Genomic DNA, 27316 nt, shown 5'->3' with positions numbered 1-27316 from the left:
TTGTGCATTAAATCTCTTCAGTTTATCTATACAATCTCTATGAAGAAATATCAGAAGTGACTCATAACCAGACAAACATTATTTCCTTACTTTTAAGCCAAAAGGAAAAACATTTTTATTTCAAGTAATTAGCAGTGATAAAATACAACTCCTTTAAAGAGGAGTTTCAGTTTTTAGTTTCAGATTCTGAAACATTTAGGAAGTCCAGTAGCTGTTCATCTAGTGAATATAAAATTGGTAACTGGCAATTATTTTTTGGAATTTACAAGATCTCACAGCTCTTGTTCACAAAGTAAAGGCTTGCCTACGTAGGAAGTAGATTAAAAATGCTTCATACGCCAAATCTTTCACATATTACTACAGTACCACTACTCCTACCAGAGAATTATGTTTAGTGTGCAATTAAGTCAGCTTCTTGAAATACAAGGAGCATTGAGACTACTGTGCCATAAGGGGACCATATTGCCTGCAACAAAAACATATCTTAGTGCAATGCTAAATATTTCTCTCTGCATAAATCTGGAATACCATCTCCAGTAGAGCTCAGTCTCAGAAATGACTCAGAGCAGCCTGGTAGAGAAGTTGCTCCATACACCAAAGCAGCAAGAAAGTAGCAGTGCCCACCCTAGGTGACTACAACTACAGCAGATGCACTTGGCAAGTGCTACGCAGCCCGGCACAGCAGCAGCCAGCAGTCTTAAACTGAAAATTCCTGTTCAGACCAAATACATAAAACGTACTAAATAATAAATTACTTGGAGTCCAGGTTTCCTTACTCCTGCTCCTACATAAAGTAGTATCTGAACTACGTAAAGTAGTACCTGAACTACTTTTCAAATGATATGATCACATACAGTTAGAGTGCATCATTGCAGTTTTTAATAGCTTATTAGAAGCATTACAAACAAAACTATCCTTCATCAAAAATGCCATCTTTTAAACCATTTGTTGCTGCTGCTTCAAGATTTTATTAAAAGGCACTTGAATTATTTCACTAGAAGTAGCAAGAATTTGAGGACAGAGAAATATGCAGTTTGAGCTCACAATTTTCCATTTATGATAATGATTATGATTTCTTTGCAGTGTTTAGCCTTCCTCTTATCTCATGGAATTTCAACAACAGATCAGTGATACGATAACCTTCGTCTCTAGCATCTCCACTGAAGTCAATTTACTCCATAACAGATCTAATAGCTATTTGCTCTAATACTACTAATGGCAATGCCGGGACATTATGCTGCTTGTGGTCATTTATGAGGCATTTGTTACATCCAGGTAACTCTTTTTCCTTAACTAAACTCTATGGCATATCAAGCGTCCAGGAAGTCAGTAAATGTGAACTGCCTGTCTAAAGAGCCTTTACCTTATTGTGGAAAGAGAGACTTTGCATGGATACTGGTAGGAGTATAGAAGAAATGCCTACTTTTTTTTTAGGAACATTTTTAGGATCACATACAAATCCATAAGTGTATCCAGGCCAACTGTGCTGCTGCTCTGTGTGAGAAGCAAGGGGCTGTTAGACACGACCAGCACTGCACTCCTCCCAAAGACTGTCCAATCCCTCTAGCAGGATTGTATCGATTTATTTCATTAAGTTCCCAGCACCAATCTCTCTCTCTGAAGATGCAAACCACGTGGCACTTGCACGCTCTGCCAACAAACAAATCGGCACCTACTGAACGATATGACTCAGGGCTTTGCACTACACTAACAGTAGGTTACCTCCTGTAACAAGCATTTAGTTATGTTAGATAAGTACCCTTGCAGAAGTATATAAATAACGACAAGCACTCAACTCCAGCTGGGGAAAGCTGTGTTCTGTGCTTTTAAGGGGAAGTTGCTTCCATACCACCTTGTCCCAGAAGACTCATTTCAACAGCAAGTTGAAGTACCTGCTAATTGTAACTGTTTTCACATCTGATAGGTTCAAAAAACACATTTCTGTTTATTCTCCTATTCCACGTGGTTATGAAAAGTTGCAGTGAGAAGCACAATTTCATCATTTCACATAAAGTAACACAGGAAAGCACAACTCTGACATTTGGAGGGCTATTAGTCAAAGAAGATGTGAGCAGTACTCTTGTAATTACATAACCTAGGGAGCTTTAATTCTTTGAGAAGGGATAAAAACCTTCTAAATGTTGACCATACACTTTCACTTTAATTCAAATGTGTGCCATACATTTAAGATTAAGATTAGACTTTAAGTGAATACAATATTTCTCAAGAGTCCTTGATCCCAGCTGAAAATTTAATCACAAAACTCAAAGTACTTGTAAGTACTATAAAATCACAGCATTCACTTTTAAAATCAGTTTAGTTGCTTTAAGAAAGAAGTTATAAAATAGGCATGTAGTTCATACCAAATGAGGCTGCTTTATGCTGTACAGTTGGCTATAAGATAATATACAATTAAAAAATATTCCATCTAAATTCTAATCAAGTCACAGAAGCAATGATTTCACATTACACAGAAATTCCATTTTTCTTTATCAAAAGTTCTAGAAATTAAAGTAGTCCAATTGGTCACAATTCAATTTAACAAACCAGTAGCTTACATTCACATAAAACTTTCTATTTTTTAAACAAATGCGGTATGCAGGAGAAACGAATATGCTATGCCAGTAAACCGGCTTATAAACTGGCTATATGCAGGAGAAACGAATATGCTATGCCAGCAAACTGGTCCACATCCTCAGCATGCCCTGAGACCCACTAAATTAACTTGGCCTAAGTGCTGTATTGTACATCACGATCTCTTGGTTGTGAATGCTCAAAAAGCACACGAAAGAATTAATTTTCTGTAAGGTTTCCCAACAACTAAACTAAAATAAGTTTGAGCTACTGTAATTTCTGTTTCACTCTATTGTGTGGTTAAGACAAACTGGAAAAAAAAGTTAGAAGGTATTTACCTCATACAATAAACAGCCCAAAGACCAGATATCGGATTTAAAGTTATAGCCATTTTCATGTATTCTTTCTGGGGACATATAGTACGGAGTTCCCACTGTAAAAAAAAAAAAAAAAAACAAATAAGAAGTAATCATCATCTTAGGAAGTGACAGTACAATCCATATTGTAGAGAAGTTCGCCTTCATTAAAGGAATAGGTTTAGCACAACTAGCTCATTAGAAGATTCACAGAGTAATTCCAAAACAAGTCATGGTTTCGAGAGAATTATTCGTATCTAGAACCAAAAATATAATAATACAAAAAAAATCTGATGACAAGTAAGCATTACTGAAAATATCTTTTTTATTTTTGAAATTTGTGGACAATTTTCTTCCCCTCCCAGTCTTCCAAGCATCTTTGGAATATTTTGCATGTATAGACTGGCCATAGATGATCAATCTCCTCTGGTTCACTAAACAGCATACGAAACTGCAAGTTAGATGTCATGAACATTCATTGCTCAAACAAGAACCTGGTGACAGCGTATCAACCGAATGTTCACTTGACATCTGCCACCCTAGCAGCACGACAGCCCGGCTCGAGGTGTGATGGTCTTCTGAACTTTTAAGAGTTCAGAAGACCACTTACTATAGCAAACAAATGGCGGTAACAAGCCCAACATCAGAAAGGTATTCAAAAACTTTCTGAAAGAATGAAGATGATAATTCCAAACTTTAAAATACTGTTCCAACTTGCAGTCACAGCAGAAGCTGTGGAATTTCTATGTAGTTTCAGAAGTCTGTATTTTAACAAAAGTAACTTATCATAGCATTTTGGACATGAGTTAGAGGAACTTATTAATAAATTCCTTACCTCAAAAAGACTTTCTCTTCAAAATCCTAAGTAAGTTTCAATTGTGGTATTGAAAATACAAGACATCCTGGCATTCTCAACTACATCAAATAATCATCAGATACATCATTTAGTAAAACATCCAAGGGCTTTATATGCCATTTTTCCTGCTTCCCCTGCTTGCCCATCTCCTGTCAATTTTTTATTCTTTTCACATTCCAGTGTATCTTTCTGCTAATTAAAGATCTTTTTCACAGGATGGCAAACGTTTAATTTGTCTGCAACATTCACTTTTCAATTTCTTCATTCGAAATCCTGAGAGTGGACAGCTTAAAGACTCCTAATCACATGAATGAGGATGTCAGAGAGAAGGGGAGCACAGGCACTACCTTCTCCCAGCTTCCCTAAGAAGGGTCCTACACTGAAGGACACCAACTACTAGCGCTGGAAGGCAGTTGGTTCCTGAAGAGCAAAATTCCTGCCCACAGCGCAGATGCAATCCAGCACAGAGCCGGGCTGCTGCTGCCTGCAGGATACCCGACCAAAATAACCTTGGAAACTGTTAGCTTAGACCATGCAGTGTTACGTATACATATGAATCCAAAACTTTTTTGCATTCTCCTGTCATCCAGAAAACATGAACACAGGCCTGGGTCCCACTGATACAGGCACCGTACAACTCACAGGACAGAAAGATGTTTACAGCCCCAAAGAACTCACAAAGCCAAAATACCAAAGAGACGTGGTCAGGTGTGGGCAGCACCGGAGAGTAAGACAACACTAGCTCGCAGTACACCAGCAGCCTAACAGGAGTCAGAAATTAGAGAAGTATAAAAATCTTCTCTTGGGCAATTCAGTCAAAGAGCATTGGTTTGAAATTAGTACTATCAGTGCTGAAATGCAACTATCCAGTTTCTTCCAAAGCATTCCCTAGCTTGCCCAATCATTCCCAGTCTTATGGGTCTTACTGGAAGTACGGGTGCAATGCACATGCCATTCCCAAGGGCTTTGCCACATTCTGACACTGTCTGTCTTCTGTGGGGTAAACTGGGATCATGTTGCACCAGCTACTCCACAGTAAATGCCCATGGCATTTTCCTTCTCTAGGGTGAAAATTAAGACAGCTTAAATAAAAAACTCTAATCTTTATTCTATCTTCTGGTTATGCATTTAAATACGCTTGAGTCTACTAAATCTTAACAACATTTACTCAGAGTCATTCGGAAATGCAATGTATATAGTGAAATGAATGCCGTGACATTGGTGTGAAACGTAAGAAGTTACAGAAATACAGTTATTGCAGCACTGCTTACCAAAATAGACCAAATAACCAAGAAAGGGGACCACTTCTCTGACTAGCTCATTTATTTGGTCCCCTAGGAAATTTCACTCATCAGGTGCCTTATATGATAAACTCAGCTTGCATTTACAGGTCATTCAAATAAGCAATTACTTTACTTTCAGTGTGGAGGTACCTTAATGAGAAATTATTTTTTTAAAAATTCTACACAAACTGCATGACAGGAAACATAACAACCCAGAGATTAAAACTGAGTATGGCAGAACTAGCATGGGAATGTAACACTTTCCTCCTATAGCCATCAGCTCAGTAATACTGTATCCAGTCTAGAAATATACCAAATTGACACTGTCCCAGATCAGGCTAGCTCAAAATGCCAGCAAAGGCCTCTGTGTGGGGGTGCAATCAGGGTTCTGTCCACGGTTAACGAATTTCTAACTGTATGGAATAACTCTACAGACCACCACATTCAACGAATCCAATACTTTTTATGGCTCTCTCTCATTTACATGTAAAATGTACATAATGGGACAGCACAGCCTGCAACCAATTCCCATATTTTTTGCAAAGCTCTGTGAAAGAACTACATTTGGTTTTAATAGCTTTGAATCATTATGTGAAGTTCTTTTTAAGGACTGTTTTGTAAGACTCCACTAAACATCGATGTGCAAGACACTTCCCTACCTTTTAACTCCTCAACTCTGCTTTTCTCAGATCTGTCAAGAAAGCTAAAGTAGCAGCAAAAGCAGGAATCGCGGTAGCCCTGATAGCAATGAAAGGAGCTGAGGATGGGTGCATCATAGCACGTAGAAGCAGCAGGAGCAAACACAAAGATCATGCCAACTTTTACTCCCACAAGCTTTCGTGCTTTGGAGTACTTGGTGCTCGTGGCGGCCTCCAGCCTTAGCTGTTCTTGCTCGCAGTTATTCTGGGTCACTGTGCAATAAGCTCAGAGCAAATAATAACGTGTGGGCTCTAAAGTTATGGCCTTGCCTTCCACGATATTCAGCAGGCTATGTTCAATTTAAAATTGTCGTTTTCGATAATGCCATAAAACGACCTTCGATCGAAGCAGAATGACAGGGTTTATAATACGGATGAGTGCGTTATAGCCTGTATCTGATTTTTTGTGCATTAGTCTGTTCCATTATATTAAATAGGTCTGTGGAGCAGCCCACGCCTGAGCTGATTTTACGAAGCCTACCTTGCACATTTACCTATCATTACTGCAGTGTTGTCAGCAAATATATGAACAAGCAGGTCTCTGCGTTTCAAAACTGATGCATTAATTTTTAAATAACTGTCATGATAAAAGACTGACAAGCCCAATTCTCTTTATGGCCTGTCCAACATTATGTGGGAATCTCCTGTAATGAGCATCTTCTAGAAAACCGCACAAGACTTCCAAAGTAATCAGCCAGGGCTCACCATTGCATTACATTAGTCAATTTGACAGAATAGTCTAATCGGAGACTATTAATCAGAAACTTTCTTTGGCATTTGCCCTGCTGAAAATATAAAATATTGTTCAGATTCAATACTAATCACCAGCTGGCAGTGTAATGCCTTTAAAGTTACAAAGGTTGCAAAACTTTACAGAAGATTATGACTAAGTAAGCATCTTCTCATTCTATTCCTAAAAGTCTGAGCACTTCACTTGAATATCAGCCCACTTCAGAGATACCAGAACAGCACTGCTTCCTACTCCCCTAAGCACTGTCTGTGCGCCACAGCTGAAACACCCACTGCACCAGAACATCTCCGGGAACCGTGCAACTCCCGAGTGAAGGAAATGCTAATTATTCTGAGTTAGATTAAGAGCTAAGTCTCTTGTTTCGCCAGAAAACTACAAAGCCAAGGCAGCAAAGTTATTCCAGAAATAAAATTCAAATTCTCTTCCTCTCATAGTTTGAATCACAAAACCTGTGTGATTATAGCAACCAGTGAGCATCAATACACTGAGCTGAACCCCCAAATCTGCCACAGAACTGCTCCCGTACGTCCTTCGCTAAATAAGGAAAATTATGCTCACCCGCTTTGCAAAGATTTTTCAGCTTGAATGAGAAGTGTTTTTTTTCTTGTCATGAGTGACAGTTGCTGAGTTATTAGTACACATTCCCACAGCACAACTGTGTCTCCTCTTGCGTACAGAGCTCCATCCTGGGCAAGCACAGGTTCTCCAGGTACCAACGCTTCCCGTGAAACTTGCACTTAGCTCCTCATAGATAGAAAAAGAAGAAATCCGAGTTGTTCGTGTAGGAGCCTCTCCCCAACACGTTCGCATTCGCTGAACTGAAGGCACCGCAGACTAGTCTCTCGCAGCAACAGTCCCCACGCTGTTTGGCAGACTGTCGCTAGACTGATTCTGTGCAAAGTATTTCCAAATACTTTAAGAGGTTCTGTTTTTAAAAAAATGCTATAAAATACAGGCATCTCTTGAAACTGCTCCAACTCCAGAGTCATATTTGCCTTCAACATATGAGGAACCACTGATAAGGAAAGTTTCTATTCTTTCACATTCACCAGTACCTTCCAGCTAATTTTTAATACTGAGCTGCACAGTGTTTCTGAATCTATCACTTTTCTTTCTCACAGCAGGCAACACAGCTCCGAATATGAAAGAACCTAACAAATTCTGACCTTTATTGTATCTTTACAGAGTATTCCCAGTTTCAAACCAAGAGATATCAGAGCACAACACAGGCCTCAAAGGGGTAATGTTGATTAAAGCACTCCTCCTTTCTAGAGATGTTCTACTCCTGTCAAAACAAACTTCACAATGTTTTGAAATACTTGTGATTTTTGAAATATGTTCACTACATATGAAAAAGGCAAAAAATATGCTCAAAAAACCTGAGGTACCATCCATGAATAATGTGGTTGTTAAAACAAAAAACCACACTTTGAATGAATAATTTAAAAAACTCAGAACTAGAAGCTTAACTTCAGCATGCAAAAGTTATGGCCACATGTTTTAATATGTTATAATATGTTTCAGCAATATCAGTGGTGCAAATACAGCAGGGAAGAAATTCTACTTGGAAACGTAACTTGCAGGTTATCAAGAAACATTTACAGCATTATTTAACAATTTCATAAGTATTGATGTCTGCAAGTTTTCAATACTTAGGGTAATTAAATGCTCATTAGCAAGAAGGTCGAGATCTTTTCCTAGAAGAAGAATCTGTCATGTTTTCAGGAGAGGTAACCTCGTCCTAGTCTTCTGCAATCTATCAATCTATTAAAAACACAAGAACTTTCCGATATTCTCAATCATCAAGGATAAGGTACTTCAGAATAATGAAGAATCATTCAGTAACACAGGTCAGATATGATACAGCTTCTCAGGTTGTTTTTCTTACTTCAGTCATTTATTAGTTACAGAACTGCCACAAGGTTTCCAGGAACCAGCTGGGAGACAAGTGCACTGCCCTAAAATACGCTTTAAATTCCTTCAAATCTCATTGTGAGGTATCCACACTAGTTACTTAAGGAAAAAAAAAAATCAGATTAAATCTACTCATTCTTACAGAGAGATTAAATATTATGCATATAGTCCTACAGCTGTTTCTAAGAGAGGTGTTGCTTTAAGCTTTCATAAATTTTTCTTATTAGCATTTAATTACATACGCAACTCTAACAAGTCTTTAGAGTCAATTTTTTTTTCATGTAGATACTGCAATATTCCTGCAATGATTCTGCAATCCTTTTTTCCACAAATACAGTACTTCACGCATAAACTAAAAGGCCAAATTTTCTCATGATGCAGAAAATACTGGCTATTACAATTCTAGGCAGAGATTTTTAGAGTCCACTTTCTCTTAACAAATAATGTTTTCCAGATCCTTGAAGTAACAGCAGTTTCACTTGGGATGGCAAAATGGCTTCGCAAGAAAAAAAAAGGAAAAAAAAAAATGTCGAGCTCACGAGAGCTCCCCTCACGAACACAGAGTTACTCCCTGCTGGCCCTTGTGCCCACCTTGCATCTCTCTGATCCACAGCCACTTGCATCCTCTGATGTGGGAAGGTTTGACTTGTATGTATCCCCCAAAAGGAAAATCTATTCCAAGTTTATTCTTGTCCAAGAATAAAGAATAGATCATCTGCTCTGAAACAAGACTATTCTGGGTAAAAGTATTTTTTTCAAAACATTAAGCCAATTAGAAGCTTGGGATAATGCCAAGCTTATTTAGCTAAAAGTGAGCATTATGCACAGTTTCACAATAAAGTTACCTATGTTAACATTCATGGGAATTCTCTTTATTTATTATAGCTCCTCATAAATCTAAATCTATCAGTTCATTGTTAAGTTTTCCAAAGTCTATTCAGTATTTACATGTTTTCCTACTTACAGTTCTTGTCTTATAACTAAGCAGGTCTTACAGCAAAAGTTTATGACTCGAAATATTTCTAACAAGTACTTTAGAATACTGTTAACCAACAAATTATTTCTCTGGATGCCCACTTTATCAAGAAGCTTAAAATAAATAACAAAACAATCAGTTAAACATTAGAAAATACATATTCCTATTCTTTTTAAATCCTGAAAGAAAGTAACAACAACTTGAAACATACTATGCACCATGAGTGGAAAATCAACATAACCCAAACTGTATGATACCATCCACCCAAACTACAATATCCAAATGTCACTTCACTGGAACTGGGTGCAAAGCCCTCAGTTAAATATAGTCGCTTCTTGTAGTGAAACAGGCTGTCAAACAGGTATCATATGGCTCTTCTAGGGAAAAAATACTCATGCAAAAGGAAAAAAAAATACAAATGTAATAAATGCTCACAGTCCCCAAAGGAATAGTCTGTAAAAGTTTTCCAAGAAAATCAGCAGTACTTAAAAAAAAAAAAAAAGAAAAAGAAAGAAAAAAGAAAAGAAAGAAAGAAATTCCTCCTCATCTCATCTCAAATTTCTCCTCCTCTGCCCATAAAATGAAACTTTTTTGATATGCAAACTCAACTCCATTTAAACTAAAACCTGGAGGTTTTGCTACAGGGGCAACTTAATTAGGCAAGGAAAGAAGGACAGTAAGCAACCATGTTGCAATGACAAAAATAAAATTCACCTTAGATAAGACTGATTACCTTTAAAATATGGGAGATTTCTGGCAAAGCTCATGCAGTGAAGAGCTCTCCCTATGTAAAAGGAGTTCCTCTCTTCTCTCACAAGGCATAGAGGGAAGAGGGAAAACGTGAATCCATCCACAGCCTTGCGTCTCCCTTGCTGGCTGGAGGGATTTCACCATTTTTACTGTTTACCGTTCATCCAACCATGCTTCTGTCTTTACTGATGCAGAGTTTTGTTGTACTAGTGTAACGGTTAGTGAGGCCAGCAGGTAGCCAAGTTTACCTTTCTGCAGGTCTGCCCCGCAGGGATTTTTTAAGCGGCCCTCGCTTTCCGCCGCCGAACGAACGTGCGCTGTTGGTCAGACCGGAGACCCAACATCCAGCGGTGCAATTTGTCATGCAGCCTGCTGTTGCTCCAAGCAAGACACTCGCTTGTGCCTTGCGAACGGTGTATGGGCAAATCTTTCATTTTTCTTTCATTACCCCGGCATGTACTGTCACTTAATTTTTATGTATGCAATCCTTCCTGACAAATATGATCTGCTGCCTGGTAATTCGTTTGACGTTCATTCTGTTCCTTGCTCTAATTATGGCTCCCGTTCCTGACACTGAAGCGGCCGCGCTGCCACAGCCGGATAGTACACCTGTCAGACGGGTTGCGCTACTGCCTAATGCCCTTTTATGCCAATCTGATGTTAGCAAATACAAAGAAAGAAAAAAAAATTAGATGAATATATTTGCATAAGCCCTGCGTTCAATTCATGGGTCAGCAGCCATTGAAATTACAGTTCAGGGCGGTTGCCAGGGCAACACGGTGACAGCGAGCACCCAGAGCACAGCCAGCCCGCGCGCTGCTCCGCGCGCTGCTCCGCGCGCTGCTCCGCGCTGCACCCGGCATTCTGCCCTCCTTAAACAAATGTCTTCGTTAAACCAAACCAAGATCAGAACATGTCCTGCTGCAATAAAACCTATAAATCTGGCAAATTACCCTCCCACCCCCCAAAGCTTCATGTTATTCTGTAATTGTAAAAAATGTTCTTTTTATTTGGAAACTGCAACCAGTGCAAGCGGTGGCTGGCCCATCCCCTGCCTTCCCACAAACGCACGCACACACTTGGATGCCAAAGTTGCTCACTTTGCCTCCGTTAGCTTTTGGCAGCTTAACCGCCTGCCGCCTTCAGGATGCTATTGATCCACGGACCGGCCAGGTTCGCCCCGGAGACGCTTAACTCCTACTGCAGCAGCTCTCTCCATTAGGAACAACTCCAATAAAGGTCACAAGCTTGGCTTACATGTGCAGCCAGTTGCTAAGCTCCAATTTATTCTTATTAATAAGTGCAGCAGTCAAACTAGATAAAATCATATTATTAGACATGATCATATTTTTGCCTAGTGAGATGATGTGATTGTACCTTTGTATAAAAAGGATTTATTTTAATCTGTTTAGTATAGATATTCTAGGATAACTTTTAATGCAAAGAAATCTCTTAATATTTTATGAAAATAAGAAGTGCCTCACCTTTTTTTTTTTTTTTTGTCTTTTGTAGACACACATACACATAATAATAAGGCACGTATCTTCCTTTTTTGTATGCATAAAAGCCCTAGCATCATTCGAGGGAATACTAAGGTTTTATTCACATTAGAGAAGTAATACAAGCAAAACATACGCGACAGAGGAAACTGCAAGCATAGAGACAAACGCTGGAACAAATCTGGCATGTTCCAAAATCAATGGTGAGAGCTAAACACAAAAGAATTTAAACGCTGCACTAAAGGGCAAAGTTACTTCTCTGCTCTAACATCGAAGTACCTTTTGAACTCACAAAATACAGATCTATTATTGAGAATGCAAAAATGAGCCCCTGCTTAAGAGATTATACATATACAGAAGAAAATGAACAATTATCAAATATTTTATACTGGGCACTGTAAGACTTAAAGAATTACTCAGGAATTAATGAAATGTACATACTGTATAGTTATCTATATAGCATCACAATGAATGCTAACAGAAACCTTCATGTTAATAAAACATCATTTATGTTATCATTTTATACATAATGAAATGTTTTCTTCTTAAAGAGGACTTTTTCAAAAGATCTCAAATTGTATAAAGAGGAAAGTATGAAAGCATGAAAACATGAAATAAGTAATGGATTTTAAGAACATATTTATAAGACATGAAAAAAAGTATATGCTCACTCTGATATTCTAGAGCTCCTTCTTTTAAGATCATAAATAGGGCTTCTTTTTTGTAATGATTTACAGTTTGCCATTTTTAAAAACTATCTATTCACTAAAAAATATCTAATTGCAATTTTGATTTTACAATGACGCAAAAAATCAATTTTCTGCAATACATCGGAAGGTATCTCTAATAAGCTGTGTGTGATATGGTTTAGAACTGACTTTTTTATATTAACTGCCACATGACAATACCATTTGGAAATACTGATAAAGCATGAAAGAGATTAAGTGTAAACCAGGTGACTAACAAATTAGTGTTAGTAACAAGAGTATAACTTAGGAAAGCACAAGTACATACTAGAATGCAAGTCTTCCAAATTTCATCCTGTGATATCTCATAGCTTTTATCAGTTATCACTGAGAACCCATGACAGATGGGTGAGATACCAAAGGAATTAAAAGAGGCTAGGAGAGTGTCTTTACATGGTGATATGGAGGAAAGGAGAAAGGGAGAGAAGAACCCAGACATCAGAAACCAGTCAACTTAATTTCAGTTCCCAGAAAAATACTGGACATACACAATCATGCCAGGTATAAAACACAGGAAAAAAAGGTACAGTCAGCATGACTAGTGCAGAACACACCATCTCCCACGACCTAATTTTCTTCTATAGCAAGGTAATGGGCTTGAGAGAAAGAGAAAGAGAGAGAGATGCAAAGGTATCTTACAACCTTATTAAAACTTTTAAGCAAAGTTACAAAAGGTTTTGATAAAAGCAAACTGTGAAAACTGTCTAACTGAAACTATTCCATGGATGCAAAACTGTTTGGAAAGCAGTTCATGGTCAAAACACAAGGTCATCTCAGCAAAGTTCTGCAAGACATCCGTTAGTTCTGGTTCTGCTCAGCTGGCCCACTAACATGGGGGATGATGGCAATACCAAGTATGCTATTACCTTTGTGGATGACAACCTGAGATGAACCATAGCACAGCAGAGTACAGAACAAAAATTCAGAGCGAGTGTGAACAGGAGAGTCTGGAAGCAGGATCCAATTCAGTAAGAACAAAAGCAAGGTACTACACTTCAGCAAGAACAATCAGCCACACAGAAAGAAGGCTAGGAAAAGACCCAGAGATATGTGGAAGGCATTCAGAAAACTTGTGTCTTTACCTGAAATTCAGCTCAAGCTTTAGAGGAAGTCCTTCCTTGGAACAGATGAAGCACGAGGGCTTTAAACATCTGCCTTACCTCAGACAGCAGTCAGAGTTGCATCTCAGAGGAAGATGGCTGACCAGCATCTGCTGAAAGTGTCGGCGGTATAACAGCTAATTTTAGCATGCCGAGTGCAGGCATACAAAATACGCTATTTTGAGTGGGAAAGCTGCATATGACAACTTTGTTACATTTGCTATAAACCATATACTTACCAGACAAGACCATGCTCCAGAAAAAATACCAAGTGGTATTTTGTATGACGAAAATCGTTTAAAACTTTTAGATGAAGATTCCAGGTGTTTCAATACTACTTAAAATACATATCATACAAAACTGTGTGTTCATTGAGCAAGGAGGGATAACACGTATTTTGAAAAACAGCTGACAACTGTATAGCTGTGCTTGCTTAATGTCTACAAAATATCTCCTTACCTAAGGAATGTGCTGCAGTGGTTTTAGAACTAAAAAACCGGCCTAATCCAAGATCTCCCAGTTTCACCACCCCTGTGGCTGTTATAAACACATTGGCAGGTTTTATGTCTGCAAGAAAAGAAAGGGAAAAGGTCAAAGCCACAAAAGGTTATCTGGTTCTAATACTGCAATAGAGACATAGCCTGGAGCTCCTTCCGTACAAAAGAGACTCGATCAGAACCATGTTTTTCACAGCTTTGATAGGCTGAATCTTCCAAGGCTTCAAGTTACCAAAAAAAAAGGAGAGAGTACACTTCTTAGCACACAAGAAAAAACAATGAGCAAAGTGTTATAGGGAAACAGCGTAACAGAACAGAGGCAACCTCTTTCAGCAACAGAAATCAAAGAAATACTTAAGTCTGCTTCCCTTTGGAAAGGATCATTTTCTACAGGAAAAAGTACTGTATGTCATGTTCCCTTTATACCAATGGCAAATTACTGTCCTACACTACAAAAATTCTGGGCTTTATACAGCATGTTTTGTTTATGTAGTGTAAAAATTACTTGAACCCAAGTGCCCCAAGTAGTCACACCAGGGTTTGCATCTGTAAGACTCTTTCCCCACAAGTTAAAGATGACTAAATGTGATAGATTCCAAATTTCAGCTACCAACTGTAGATTTAATTTATGCAAAACTCAGAAGCTAGATCAGAAGATGTATACAGAAGGCAAAATGCTACCTCTCTCTTTCCTGAAAAGAATAGTGAAGAATTCACTGCTTGTGAGGAGAATGAAAATAATGAGCAGCAGAGATTGCTATTAGCGCCCTTTGGGATATTTGCATTTCCTGGGTCAAGTCTTTCACAAAGCATTTCATTTACATTGAAAGAAGCAATGTAATTTTTGGATAGAACCCAAAATGATAAAAAGCTCTAAGATGAGATTCTAAAATAATTAATAAAAATTGGGAACAGGGTATGAGAGAAAGTGTGGAACATATTTGTATTAATATTTCAGAAAAGCTCGCGTGACAGAAAAACTCTTCTAAACTTTCTAAGGTCACAGCTCATATAATGAAGACTATTTCTTAGAGTTCACTGCATCCAGTGGTCTCCGCATTTTACTTCTGACTCTCTTCTAATGGCAAGTTTGACACTTCTACTTAATATCAGTGTCTGGAATACAAAGCAGCTCATCTTCCTAATATCACACTCACTTCGGACCGAATCCTTTAACAATGATGCAAAAGACAGAAGGAGATATCCATCTTGCAAGCTCCAGCCTCTCTAAACATGCATTGGCTGAACATCAGCATAATTGTTTTTGAATGTAGGCGCTTACTAATTGGAACATTATATTATTATTCAGTGAAAAGAGACTGAATTAATGTTACCTCTGTGCATCACCCTGCGGGAGTGCATGTGTTCAACTGCACTGCATAACTGCACAAAATATTTCCACACCGTCCTTTCCGGGATTAACCGTTTCTGCTTTTTAAAATACTGTGGAAGGAAATAAATAAAATATCAGTGAAGAAGTAACATATTTGTCCCATTCCTGGACTCATGTTAGTCAGATGCAGGTTGCTCATGTCTTCTAGATCTGCAGCAGCATGACTTTCCTTTTGATTACCATTTAACTCCTTCTCGCTGTATGTAAACTTCAGTGCAGTTCACTAATTAACAACTATTATGAAAAATATGCTTAAGTAGATTTGACATTTTTGAATGGACACCAATTATAATTAGCATTAATCTCCTTAATTACCTTGCAAAGCATATTTAATGCTTCAAAACAACAAATATCTCAAATATTTTGCCTTAAGTAACAAAGTATGATTAAAAACAAAGCTTGTAAACATCTGTTATTGTACAGTCTGTTAACAACAACAATAAAATCAGTTTCTCTGTTTCAAAAGACTGTAATAGCATCAATAAAGTATTTGTTTTTCTTCTCTGCTCAGGTAGAATAATATCCTCTATTTCATGCATAATGGGAGCGTTAAATTAACTGAACTTTCTCTAGTGAGATGCAAAGATATTACAGGTCAAGTCAGACAAAAATCTGGAGGAAGACTGTTCATTTGTGTTTATGAAGTGCGAAGTATAACTGAGTCCAAGTATCATGGAGCTCTGAGCATCAATAACTCTCAGGTAAAATAATCATGACCATCACAAAGAACAGTGCAATATGCTTATCTAGAAAACTTAAGTCATCTTCCCAAGCAATCTACCAGCTGTCTACCCAGTGGAAGTTACACATTATATATAGTCAACTATTTTTTTTCCACTTCATGGATGTCTTTCAGTCACGTGGATGATGCCCCAGATTCCCCAGCCCTCCTCCAATACTTCCTAAAATTCCACTACTTTTGATTCTTGGTCTCCAACTTCTCACTGCTGATTCTTGTGCCAGATACTGAGCAAGTTCCTCATCTACTGTACCAACCAGACACATGCCTGATACACTTCACACCTTCCAATGGTTTAAGATTTATCCTCATTCTTTGACATACAAGGTAACATTATGTGATCACAATTTTGGAAAATGCTGTACATCCTCCTAACTCTACAACAGCATTTCTTTTGCATTAAAGATGTCAGAATTTCCATTAGAACCATGTAAGAGCAAGCATAAAGGAGCAAATCGGTTCAAAGTGCCCATATTCTGCATCTTCTGTTTTCTCCTTTCGGTACAGACATCTGATGTCCATTGTCACATTTTTTATTTCATGTGAAATGTTGCTAATGGTTCTTGTTTGACTCAAGTAATGGCAAATCTTAATTTTGCAGATCAGCTGCGAAGGGCATGACCGTGCAATTCCCCAAGCAGCAAATCTGACAGCTTGCAACAGTTTCAACCCAAAACTTGAAAGAGAGCACAGATGAATTACAGAGTGTGATGGACAAAGTGTTACATACACGATATTATTTAATTTTCATTATAGTAGTAAGGAGTGGATATGCACAACCACAAGTGATGATTTTCCAAATGTCATGTCCAATAAGACTTGCCTGACGATTACAAGGAAGTCCCAACTCTCCAGTGGGTTATCCGGCAACACTCTGCTACACCAGCTCTACAGTACCTCATAAATAATGCAGGCAACAGGGGCGTGACAAAGGCAGCCCCTGTTTTTATCACTCTCGCACCTTCAGTGTGTTGTTATTGCTGTTCCTACCGCCTCTCTGAACCTGAAAATCCTAACATAAGTTTTAATTCCAGAGAGATCAGGCAGGAGGGTGGAGGGGAGACACCGAGGAGGAAGCAGGCAAACTGTGTTTCTTCAATTTTATTTTCAAGCTACAACAGTTAGGAGATCTTCCTTCATGCCCTCTTATTTTTGGGGTTTGCTTTTTAAAACTACTTCAACAGAGATTTGCACTAAATGGAAAAACACCATTTATAAGACCTTGAAAAAACGCAGGGCATCATCTTTATGCCTGCAACAAATATGTGGGAAAATGAACCAGACCAGGGAGCGCTGACAGAGAGAACACACAACTTACAGTTTTGTTAAAGTTATCAACCTAAGAATCAACAAATCAGGTTTCAGAAAACGTAATTCCTAGCATACAATGAAAAAATAATTTTCAGAAAATGAAATTACAAATCTGATAGAAAATGAAGATATTTACTACCAGGAAAAGTTTTAAACTAAAATCCTAAGCATGCAAATATTTTATACAAGAAGATCTCTGAAGTTATGCAGGTAACACTTTTTATAAGCTAAAATTTAAACATCAAGCAAAATACTTGCACCTCAGCATGGTCACCACCCTAATTCTTGCTCTCACAAGCGTTGTTTTCTTTCTATCTTTAACTGAAGCTACTAAAAGCCTGCAATAAACTGCGTATTTTCTAAGAGGTGTTGGGAAAGGGTGAAACATATAATAAACTACAGAACAGCAGAGCTGAAAGCTGGGAAGCATACATGAGCTTTGCCAGTCACCGAGCACGTTGTCTGGAGGCTCTCCCGCGAGCACGAGCAGGGGCGAGCCCGCACCCCGGCAGGAGGCTGCCTTCGGCATGAGACGCTGCAGAGCCAGGCAGCAACATCAGCTTCCAAGCGGACTTGCAGCACTAGCAGCTCACCCCTCAGATTTGGGGCAGATGCTGTCGTTGTTAACTCTAGCAACTGCCTGTGGATTCAGGTAATATCTCGTGGGTGCTCCCCAGAAAGTTCTCTGCTGAACATTGATCCTCAGCTCTCCCCACCCCAGGGAAGATTCTTCTCTGAAATGGAGCAGACTTTCACAGACACTGTAAACTTAGCCCCTGACTACGGACTGCACCGGTAACTCGTTTGACAGCCTTTGGCCTAGTGCCTCATAGCTCTGCTGGCACAGAAAACAAATCTGTTAGTAAGATATTTTAACTGTGACAACAAGGAGGAGGAGAACTTTCCAAACATTCATTTATGATAATTACAGAATAATGATGGCAAAAAACCAGGTAAAACATGGAGAGAAGGTTGAGAGTGCTAACAAACATGATATAACACATCTGTTTTCACAAGGGATGTATGTCTAAAGATTAACATGTCAAAGAAAATATAAAAGCAGGTGGTAACAGCTTAACTAAAGCTGGTTTCCAGCAATACAAGTATTCCTAAGAGCAACATAAGAGAAGAGCAAGCACTTGAAACATTTTCTCAATCCCAAATCCCTGTTGCAAAAAAAGTCAATACACTTTCTAAAATGTCTTCAGTGTGGCAGACAGGTTACGTGAATAGTATACCTAGCAATAATTAAATGTCCCTAATCACAGATTGAATACATCAGCCTTGCAAAATAATACATACTTCCCACCAAATCATGCTGGCTAGTTCCCTCTGAAACAGCAGGCAGAAGCAGGCAGCATACCCTAGTGAGTTTAAAATGGCCCCAGACCCTTGGGTTTAGACCCTGCAATCACCCTGTTCCTGCATAAAACTGCAAGAGGAGAATCAGAGCACATTTCTACTACAAATCTGCTTACCTCCATGGCCCTTGTACCTTACATAATCCTGAAAGTTTGCAGTACTTTAGACTTGACATGCCCTTACCTTAATCATCTGAGAGAGATCACCAGCATCTGCCAGTTCCAGGACGATGTTGAGCTCATTGTCTTCGATAAAAGAATCCAAATACTTAATTATATTGGGGTGGTTCAGTTGCTGCATATTGAGAAAGTGCAAGATGAAAATAGGTAACAATGTAGTAATTTCAACTCAAGGATACAATACCCACACCCACTTTTGTAATCATTATGCAAAACGATTTAGAATAGGTACAGCTAGAAAGAGTGCTCTGGGCCATTACGCACACACAAAAATAACAAATGTGATCATTTATCACAAGCACAGCAACAACAGCAATAAAATGTCTTTTTAAAATATGCAATCGAGGACAGAATTGGGGTGAAAAAGCCTCTTCCACTGTAAGCTCATAAATTATACAAAAGCAATGTCCTTAAAGAAACTTGGTTAGGCAATAACTGACCGTTTTCTTCTTTAAACATAAACTAAAAACCCAATAATTGATTATAGTACTAGTACTCCTTGTAGGCTCTCTGATCCTAAGAATAAGAAGGAAAGCAAAAATGTAACAGAAGGAAAATAATGCACAAATTGTACACAATATGCTGATCTATTTTTCCCATTATTTATGTTCACATTTTCACTAATTCATTTTTTTTCAAGTACAGCTTTTTATTACATTTACAACTGGCATTTTGCTTGTATTTTCTTATATGTTCTTTTAAAATTTGCATCTTCTCAGATGTAAAGACAGAATTAGGAAAGCTGGCCTCATTAAACTGTTGTATAACCCAAACTGACAAACATTTAAGCTAGGAAGAGACCAAATAGGGTCACATAAAATAAAAGCAAGGATTTAAGTTGGAAAACGTATAGTCAGTTTAGTCTCTGTCTCTTAAGATACAAAAAAACTGTTCCGCCATCTTAGCAGAACCAAAGTCTGAAAAAAGTCTATGCTGATCACACAGAGACACACAATGTGCTGATCCTGAAATACAGAAGACAGTATCAAGCTTGTGTCTGAAGTCTGAGATAGATTAAATCCAAAGATTAAATCCAAAGAATCTAAGAGAACATCGTTTTGGCATTCTCCAGTCCAACACAGAGGGCCAGCTGAAGAAAGCCTCCACACTGCTCCACTCCAAACTCTGCTGGACATAAGGAAGTTTATACTTTGAGACACTGTTTTCCCTGAATTCCACCAAATTACCCCAAATGCTTAAATACGACAACAAAAGACCTGGCTCACTTTTATCAGAATAAAGATGCCTCTGAAATATATTCCCATCAGCCACCACCTTACAGTGGAAACACTCTGTGTCCATGGCACATAGCAAGTTGAATACTTGGGGTAAAGATTTTGCTATCACAGATTTCAGTCCTTCCAAAAGCCTTTACTCCACAGAAAGCAGAGCTTCAGATAATTTGCAGGCTAATATGCACTATGAAAGTATTTTTCCCCTGGTCTTGTTATGCTTTACTCACAGGACTAAATTAAGAAACCAGCTCAAGAAATTAAAATTTCTGTTTTAATATTTTATGTCTGAATCTCTTAAAATAGAAAACTGTAATTGCTTAGAAGATAATGTAATATCTAGATTTCTCTATTCTCTCTCATGCTCATTTTGTATTATATTATCCTTCTCTTGCGTTTCTAAAAACGCAATAAATTTTAAAATTACAAAAGTGAGCATTTCATCTCCTGAGCAGCTGTGACCCCAATGTGTCCATTTCAGGGGTTACAAAGCCAAAAGAAACATCGTTATGATCCATCATGCTAATCACGGCTCTCTGCATGCACATTAGGGGAGAGATGCTGCTTTGCAGTGCCTGGACACTAGCTCACATTAGCACTAATGGAATCCATGTGCAGGCATCAAGAGAAGAACATTCCCGAAAGACCCAGCTTTCAATAAATAAGTAACACAGCCCACCGCTTCTGCTGAGATTTCTTTTAAATGCCTGTTCTTAGGTATATTGATCAAAAGATCAACTTCCAGGCAAGAAAGTGCCAAAACCGGGAGCAGGCAGGGATACCTAACGTGCACCGGGATTCCTCGCTCCGCCCGCCGTCGCGGCAGAGCCGACGCCGGGGCAGCACGCACCGCTCTCGCGGCGGCGCGGAGCCTCTCGCCCACGGGAGAGGGCGAGAGGCTCTCCCATGCTTCCTCCACGGGAACCCTCTCCGGGGTTCCCAAAGGTACTGGGGAGTTTAAGCAATCAAACCGTTTCCTAAACCTCAGCACCACGTGCCATTAAAAGGCAAAATCAGAACGCGGCAACTGCAACAGAGACCGCGCACCCTGGAGACCTCCGCCTGCGACCGCCTCCCCCTCCCGCGCGCCTCGCAGTTCACCGCGGGCAACGAAGCCCACCGTACTCGCAGTCTCGAGCGTCGCCTGGTCCTCCCACCCGGTGCTATATGCGACTGCCTCTCAGATTGCCATGCCTTTTCCAAGCAACAGCGCACACGTTTATACCAACACACCTCTTGCTTGTCCTAGTAGGACAAAGTTGCATAAAGTTCGACAAAGGCGGTGGCAGCGGCAGCGCGCTGCCCAGGAGGGCGACGGCTGCGGGCAGGAGCGCGTCACCGCGGCGTCCCGTCCCTGCAGCGCGGGCTGGCAGCGCCCCGGGCGCCCTCCTCCGCTGCGCAACGCGGCACACTGCCTGCCTGCCCGCAAGCATGCGGCGTTCCGCTTTATTTAGTTATTGTAATTTATTTCACAGACCTGTGAACTCTGTCTTCCCAGAATAGCAAGGCAAAGCGCCATAGCATAAGCCCGACCTCTATTCTGTCCTCCTTCTCTTGTCAAATTCGGATTTTTTAAAACGATATACCAACGCTGGAGCATGCCTGTAGCATGGAAAAAATCTTTGTGAAGTAGCTTTTGTCAGAAGGAAACTATATTAATTCTCACAAATCCTTAAGTGCACAGAACGTCACGAACAGCTTACTTTGCGTTAATGACCATTGCCCAGTTCTTTAAGACGCCCTGGAAGCCCGACGGCAGCTAACGCCTGACGCGCGTGCAGGGCAGCGCTGGTGCGAGCGGCCGCAAAGGGACCGCCGCCGCCTCCGAGCGAGCGAGCCTTGGGGCCGGCAGCCCACACACTGATTACACCATATTGCCCGAGCGTTTTAGCTAGAATTACACTGAAAGGAATACACAATTTTATGTGGCTTCTGTTAAATCTGGAATGATTCTAATCATTTTGCGAAGTTATTAATTAATTTTCACCCCCCAAAACTAAGTTTCTGTGACATACAGAAACCTTTGATCAAAAAAGCCAAAATGTTATTTTGCCAGGGACGAACTACAGCAAGTCTAAGCAATTCCTCCCCAAGTCCTCCGGAGCGCGCTCAGCGCGCGGCCAGGCCGCGGGGCCGCGCGCGCCCAGGCTGCCCGAGCGAGGGGCAGCTCGCGCCCAAACCGGCCGGCCCGGGCAGCGACAGCCCCGCAGCGGCGCACACGCAGCTGCCAGCACGGCAGCCCGGCGGGCGGGCTGCAGGCGTCGATTCGACGGGCTGCCAGCCTCGCGGCACGGAGCGAAGCGCCCTCCAGGCACCGAGGCTGGCCAGCTGAAGCCCCCCTCGCCTCTGCGCGGCAGCCGGCTGGGAAGGCCGCCTGCGCCTGCACCGAATTACCCAAACACGCCGACCGCAGCAGCGTCACCGAAACTGCCTCCCGAGTCGGCAGCCTGAACGCTGATCGCCAGCCTTCTCAGAAGCTGAGCTACAGACCTCTTGGATAAAACTCAGGGCACTTCCTTGGCTCTTGGCTGAACACTAATATACATTTGAAGGAAATGAACGGTAGTCAATATTAACACGTCCCTTCCACACCTGTAATGCAGGAGAGTTTATCAAAGTGACTTTTTAAACAGACTCAAAGCTCCAGATTCCTGGTTCAATGCACACATCTAAGTACCAAGATTTGCTTGCATTCAGTAATAAATAATAATTAAACTACTGCACAGCTAGTGCTTTGCATAGTTACTGGCATATTGATGTGCTTCAGTATATTGTCAGCATTTGCTCCCTTTCCTCCTCTCTCCACCCCCCACCCCAAATAAACAAATTTTCTGGAATGTTTTTTTATTTTTTTTACAAAATATTTTGCAGAACAATCAATCTGATTTTATGAACTGGTATTTTTCAAAGCACAAAGGAGCTCCAGCTACTGAAAGAAAAATCACACACAACAACTTACAAGCATGGCAAATATACTCCTCTTGCCTGGAAGAGGATCACAGAAGTTAAGTAACTGGATCACAGTCACACAAACTGCTATTGATGTGGCCATGCAGCACCTCTGTGGTGCAGACTAGTGTATTCTAGCTTTGTCTCCAACAGCATGAACATAGAAATACAGGAATCTTTACATAGAAATATCTAAAATCACATATTCAAAATGAACTATTTAATACTTTTAAAATTATAGTTGACTAGCTAAACTGTTAGTTTATTCTTCAACAATCCATTGCAGTTAATCAAACTAGATTTTTAAATGCAACTTGTATTTGTATCAATGTTTTAAAATATATTAAATTATTGAGAAGGTGAAAATCACTAGTTTAATCACTTAAAAAGCCATCTGATTTCAGAGCCTTTATCTAAGCTACCATTTTTCCATGTGTGATATGCACATATATACACAAATACATGATATGCATATATAAAGGCAAGAGTGATTTTTTCCATTCAGCCAGTTCATTGATTAGCTTCTTTTAAAGTGAGCAACTTCTCTGAAAGAGAAGTACTTGTTTTTTAATGACAGAAAGATTTGAAATAGATTTATTAGACTCTCTACTGGCAGAGCACTCAATAAAATTAAGCTTTAGGATGAAACTCTTGTACCATGTAAACACATAGTGAAATCACCTAAGCTTTCTAACTTGCAAAAGAAAAGTATGGTCTACTGACATCTAAACTGTGTGCCACGCAAACTTTGTCAAACAAGGCAAATGACAGTTGTCAACCTGAAAACAAATGTTTTCTCAAAACAAAGAATAAAGAATAGCAATTGTAAAAATCCTTACCTTCAAGAGGTCAATTTCTTTGATGCAATCTTGTCTAGCCTTGGCATCCATCATTTCAAAAATCTTCAAAGAAAGAAACGTCAAAGATGAAAATGAAGCAAAAAAGATTAAGAATTTCATATTTTGATGAGAAATTGGTCTTTCTTATCCCACTTTATATATCCTCTATGATAACGAGTACACAGGCAATCCCCAGATCAAAGAAAGATCAATGTTATCTTTATTTTGAAACTGCTATTAGGCTAGCATTGGGGAAAAATTAACTTTAGAACCTATAGGCAATATGCTAAGTAGTAGGAAAAATAAGATGCTAGTTCGCGGATTTGTTGTTGGGTCTTTAAGCATAGTTACTTCATTTAATATTATTTAATATAATTTTCATATAGTAAATAAAAGACAAAATTCTGTTTATTTTTTTTAACAACAAAGATATAGCTTCTACTGGCTTCTCTGTAATAATTAACATGATTATTGAACATTAATATTCATTCTGTAATAATCAGAGTAAGTCAGTAGGAATGGGAGTTTAGAGGATCTGCTGGAAAGAAAGAAGTATTTGATTCAGGAGCAATCTGTACAGACCTCTAAAATGTTCCCATTTTGCTTCCGAAACAGTAACACCTTCAATTTAAATACTCACCTGAACTTTCTTTAATGCCACAGGTTTTCTGTCCAGAAGACAAGTTGCTTTGTAAACTTCACTGAACTGCCCTCGTCCAATCTTTTTCTCTATCTGAAAATCTGCCAACGTGCAGCGATATGGGTATGACGTTAAATGTCTCTGCTTATTCAAAAGAAACACAATCAATCAGTGAATTGGAAAAAGTGATGGAAAAAGATCACAAACTCGTATTCCCAATTCCAAATTCAGCATATTACCAAAAATAAACGCATACATAAAAATAAAGACATTATACTGCATAAATTCTTAATGCTTTCTGTAGGAGTATCACTTCAGTTGTCTGAAAGGAAGCATGTATTACCACCCGCATGCCAAAATGAGACCACCTGTTTTTTTCTTTTACCAAAGCCTCTTGCCCAACAGGCACATCAGTTCCTCAGAGTTTTGCCTTCAAGACACAGCACGCGGCCCACGGTCGCTCCGTGGAGCCATAACAACCAGCAGCATCATCAGCCAAAAGTTTGCCAGGGATGTTAACGTGAGCTCACGTTAATGTTTCATAGGGCCCTATCAGTTAAGAAAAGTTTCCGAGTTTTCAAGTCATACTCAGAAAACCTCATTTTTCTAAAATATCACATAAAGGGATTTCTAGCTTTGTACACTAATCACTAATCCTAATTTCTGGTGCACTTCTTGCCATTTGCTTAAATATAATAACAAAACAAAACACAAAACTAATGATAAGTAAGAGCTGTCAGAAACATACAGAATAGAGTTGGGAACTCCAAACATACCTAAGTTTTTGTTCTCATTTTTAATGTTTAGGAATTTAATCCAGGCTGGTCACAGATAATTCAGACCATAAATGTGTTCATTTCTAGTCACTTCAGCCAATGCTACCAGTGCATTTAAAAGGAAATACTCCTTTATTTTCCTTTTTTTAAAAAGGAAATAAAGTTGTGCCTTCTGTGTAAGTAACTGATTAATCCCAAAGTACTGTCTCTCTAGCTCCCCCCTCCCCATCAGCTCCGCGGCTCCCGTCACCCGGGGTGCTGCTGACTCCTCGTGAGCCGTCTCAGGCAATCCGCGGCGAGGCAGGTGTATACGCAGCAGCAACTGCTGCCTGCTCGGTAGGCTAGGAACTGCTCCCCAGAGCCGTTCTGGTCTCCTCTACAATTAACGTGACTGCTAAACAATGTTTAAAAAAGAAACGATGAAAATTAATGACTTGAAGTTGCTGTATATGCCAAGCAGACTATTTCAAGCTTCAACGGCTTGAGCCATTTCAGAGTTCCCATCCAAAAAAACCGCAAAAAGCAGTTAGACAAGTACACAGGTAAAACGGCGGGGTTATTTTCCCAGGGATTCAGCTACTGTTTGCAGTGGAGTCTTTAGCAGACAATCCCCATGGAAGCACAAGAGCGGCCAGTGGAGACTGTTTATTTTAAGGAGATGACCACTGGACTATTGGTGGGGTGGAAATAAAGCCTACAGATTGCAGGGGAAGTTTTCAGTCCTGCACCTTTTACTAGCACTATATACAAAAAAGTGAAAGGATCTGTCATGGTTTATATTTACTGAAAAGTAAGCAAGCTTGAATAGCGGTAGTTTTTATTTCTGTCATAAAGAAAGGAAATCCAACAAACAATAAAAAAGGTATCAATCAGATATTTGACAAAGCTTCCAACTTTAAAGTTGTCTGTGTGATTCTGAGCTACAATCACAGTTATTTGGCAGAGGTTTTGTAAACAAAGTTGTAAAATTCAATGTTTTCAAGAAGACTCGGCAATAAAGTCTCCTAAATAGTAATTTTTGATCCACAAATTGCATCAGTCAACCAAGGCATTTTGAAAACTGTCATCTTTTAAAGCACCTTCATCACAATGAGCACAGGAAAAAACACAACAGAATGCTACTCTACTACAGGTTTATTCAAGAAAAAAAGATGTTTTATAAATGCTTATAATAGAGATACGGATATAAATCACAAACTAGGCAGTGACAAGACTATTGGGTCTCTTTGCTGCCATCTTCAGCCTTCATCTCTTAGACATACTGTAATGTCCAGCCAATGTCTGCTAATTCAAGTTGGCACATAATTGGAAGTTTAACTTGAGGGCATCATGATCCTCAACTTTCTCAGCTTAAGTTGCCTAAAAGAGCAAAAACGCTGCTTTTCACAAGAGATGACACTTCAAGTAATTATTTTTGAAGTGTCAAAGCCACAGGTAAATTTTTCCACCTATAATCGTTAAGTCTTTAAATAGTTTCATAATACTACGAGGAATGGGTTTCATTTCTCCAGGCTAGAAGAAGATGATATTTTAATTCATGCACAATAACCTATACAAACACGGTTGTATTACAATTTGCAGTTATTCATGAAGGTTGGTCACATGGAAATAAGAAGCTGATTTCATCAGGTATAGCGCACTTTGCTGTTAAGACATACTTTGGTCTCCCCTGTACTTTGAAACTAGCATTATCATCTACCTTACTTCACAACCTTGGTTGGCTGGACAACACACAGGCTGCAATCAAAATTTGTACTATCAAGCAAAGGAACTATTTGAATCCAGCAGTCCAGCTGATTTTTCACCCATCTGTGCATCTATTGGTCTGTATCTCATTTATAAAAATCAAGGTATATAACATCCATTGCCCTCCCCTTATCCGCAGCTCAAAGTGAG

At 39.4% G+C, this 27316-nt stretch overlaps 1 protein-coding gene across 8 annotated transcripts in view; it reads right to left on the bottom strand.

The window, feature by feature from the left end:
• The window catches only part of NEK6 (NIMA related kinase 6), a 143761-nt gene that overhangs the window by 11914 nt on the left and 104531 nt on the right, over positions 1–27316 (bottom strand). For 7 of the 8 annotated variants that reach the window (XM_062591089.1, XM_062591087.1, XM_062591083.1 and 4 more), the window contains exons 3-8: positions 24645–24788; positions 24005–24067; positions 18989–19099; positions 15335–15443; positions 13963–14070; positions 2913–3007 (exon numbers count right to left, since the gene is read on the bottom strand). In XM_062591089.1, coding sequence (XP_062447073.1) covers positions 2913–3007; positions 13963–14070; positions 15335–15443; positions 18989–19099; positions 24005–24067; positions 24645–24788 — 630 coding nt within the window. The remainder of the gene's footprint in view (positions 1–2912; positions 3008–13962; positions 14071–15334; positions 15444–18988; positions 19100–24004; positions 24068–24644; positions 24789–27316) is intronic. The other variant, XM_062591090.1, reaches the window with a different exon arrangement.

This window comes from Rhea pennata, chromosome 18 (assembly GCF_028389875.1).
Source record: "Rhea pennata isolate bPtePen1 chromosome 18, bPtePen1.pri, whole genome shotgun sequence".
Lineage (NCBI taxonomy): Eukaryota > Metazoa > Chordata > Aves > Rheiformes > Rheidae > Rhea > Rhea pennata.
The sequence above is the reverse complement of the archived record's forward strand: the minus strand, read 5'-3'. Positions and strand labels throughout refer to the sequence as shown.